The following is a 2,556-nucleotide window of genomic DNA, read 5'->3' as shown; positions in this document are numbered from 1 at the left end:
TATATATTTTGGTAAACAAGAGACAATATATTTTTAGTCACTCAATCAAACTTGTAGTTGCAAACTCATCGTACAAAGGCAAAACCTGTGTCGCAGGCTGCAGCTCATTTGTCATAAATGAATGTAAAGTAGTAGCCCATCTCATTTCAAAGTAGCCCATTTGGCTAAGCCCATGCTCCAGACGCATTGGAGCATAACCAATGCCAAAAAATAATAAAAAAGGAACACACACACACACACTCTAAAATGGATATTGTATATTAAAAAAATACTAGTGCCGAAATAATATAATTGATAGCATTATACTTTAGATTAATAATAATTGATATAGTNATTATTATTAATTACGTAAATAACTATTTAAAAATTAGATAATTACATACTGAAAATTAAACTCTTATAATTATCCCAAATGCTTTCAAGCATATATACGTCTCAAATAATAGTGGAGTCAAATGTTTCGTACACAGTAACTCTGAAGGAGAGCAATGGTTTAGAGCAAAGGAATTGCTTAAAATCAAGATTAGTAGGAAGGAAGTAAATTAAACTGTACAAGAAGATACAAGACATCAAAATAGCTGTAATGATTCTATTCATCATCATCATCATCATCACTTGTTTTCCAATTGGTACAATACAAGGCATGGTAATTAATCTGAAGAACCAATATCATCCAATTAAATGACACAATCAAAACATGATTCGTCTTTATTTAAAAAAAAAAAGAAAGAAAATAAAAAACATTGCGGGGCCTAATTAAGTGGAACAACTAGGTTATGGTGGCATGCATGGTATAGTACAAAAATCTGAAGGTTGGTTTCTATAGTGTACAACATTGATGCATGGAATAAGGGCAATTGAAGGTGTTAGTTGACGGGCTTTAGAGAGTGGTGCAAGTTGTGGAATTCGTTACCCAAGGTGCAGCACCTCAAGCACTTGCTACTCATCATGTGCAAGCATGAATATGATTCTTTACTTCCCACTGTCTTATTATTTGACCTGCTATATTATTATTATTAACAATTCAGATTATTGATTACATTTTAACATAGAGTTATGCTATGTGTACAGCAAAATCAGCCACTAAAATTAGTCATAATATAAAATATATGCTGGAATATAAATACACATTAAAAATAAATTAAACCATACATGTATTTATACACAAATATATTGATACCTGATTTTAATAGCTGATTTTAGTGTATAAATAATATTTTTGTTTAAGATAATATATAAATGCCGTTCACTTGTTCTTTTTAAGTATACCTTTGTGGGGAAAAAGGCTTATCAAAATAAGGCATCAATTGAGCTCTTGGAACCATTTCCTTCCTTAGCATCCGAATCTCTTCTTCTTCAATCATCTGCTCCATCATATTTTTATATATATTGGAACGGATTATTTCTTTAATATAATCTTTAATTTATGTAAATTTTAATAACGGCTTTGACTTTTTTTTTATATATTGAAAAACTAATGTATTTAGATGTAAAATAAGTTTAAGCACTACATTAACTTTTTCATATAAAAAAAAGTCAAAATGTTAATTATTTTAAAATGAAGGGAGTATTAAATACTTTCTGCAACTTCTCTGCTTGTCTCTTTTGTATCTCCATGAGATAAAATTTTGTAGTGACCTGTATGTGGTGTGCATGCAAAGTTATTAGGCACAAAAAAAAGCACTATTATATTGATTTTGAGCAAAGGTTAGATATTTGAATGAATCTTACTGCATAGTTGAACATTGCGCGCTTCACAGCTCTTTCTTGGGTGTGGAGTTTGAATTCTTGTGGTTTTGTATTTTCTTTTGGAGGAGATGACTTCCTTGACTGTGATGATGAGCTCTATACATCATCAACACACATAATTATTAATTAATCACACACCCAGAAATTGGTATAATGAAGTAGGAACTAACCTTGTTATTCTTGTCTTGGAACCTATCTTTGACTTCATCTCTTGCCTGTCAAACATATATATATATCCAATAATAACAATCATGTCTACTTTTAGATGTCACAATACCGTTACTTTATATTAAAAGAAAACAATCATGTACAGGACAATGGACAAAGAATGGTAAGTCATCATCGTAAATAACTAATAATAATGAAATTAGGTAATTATTATTAGGTTTAATTACTCTATTGGTCCCTATGGTTTCGTAAAATTTTCAATTAGGTCTCTATACTTTTTTTTTTTCTTTTTAATTGGGTCTCTACACTATTTTTTTTTTCAATTAAGTCCCTCTTAGTAGTAATTGACTTAATTTTATAGGGACCCAACTAAAAAAAGGAATTGATATAGAGATCTAAATAAAAGAAAAAAAAGTATAGGGACCAATTAAAAAAAAATTTGGTGCAAAGACTCAATTAAAAAGAAAAAAAGTATAGAGATCTAATTGAAAATTTTGCAAAACTATAGGGACGAACAGAATAATTAAACCTTATTATTAAGTGAAAACTTATATATAATTGTCTTTATGTAAAGTTGATAATTGAAAACTGTTAAATGATTTGATAAATTTGACTAAATTATCATATAGTTATCATACA

At 29.0% G+C, this 2,556-nt stretch overlaps 1 protein-coding gene across 3 annotated transcripts in view; it reads right to left on the bottom strand.

Annotated features, from left to right (window-relative positions):
- The window catches only part of LOC107631420 (protein TPX2), a 4,508-nt gene continuing 2,527 nt past the window's right edge, over window positions 576-2,556 (bottom strand). For 2 of the 3 annotated variants that reach the window (XM_016334857.2, XM_016334855.2), the window contains 5 exons: window positions 1,920-1,964; window positions 1,732-1,845; window positions 1,579-1,638; window positions 1,270-1,364; window positions 576-1,002 (listed from right to left, as the gene is read on the bottom strand). In XM_016334857.2, the coding sequence (XP_016190343.1) occupies window positions 867-1,002; window positions 1,270-1,364; window positions 1,579-1,638; window positions 1,732-1,845; window positions 1,920-1,964 (450 nt within the window). In that variant the 3' untranslated portion in view covers window positions 576-866. The remainder of the gene's footprint in view (window positions 1,003-1,269; window positions 1,365-1,578; window positions 1,639-1,731; window positions 1,846-1,919; window positions 1,965-2,556) is intronic. The other variant, XM_016334856.2, reaches the window with a different exon arrangement.

Source organism: Arachis ipaensis, chromosome B03, assembly GCF_000816755.2.
Source record: "Arachis ipaensis cultivar K30076 chromosome B03, Araip1.1, whole genome shotgun sequence".
Lineage (NCBI taxonomy): Eukaryota > Viridiplantae > Streptophyta > Magnoliopsida > Fabales > Fabaceae > Arachis > Arachis ipaensis.
This window is presented reverse-complemented; position numbering and strand designations above follow the sequence as displayed.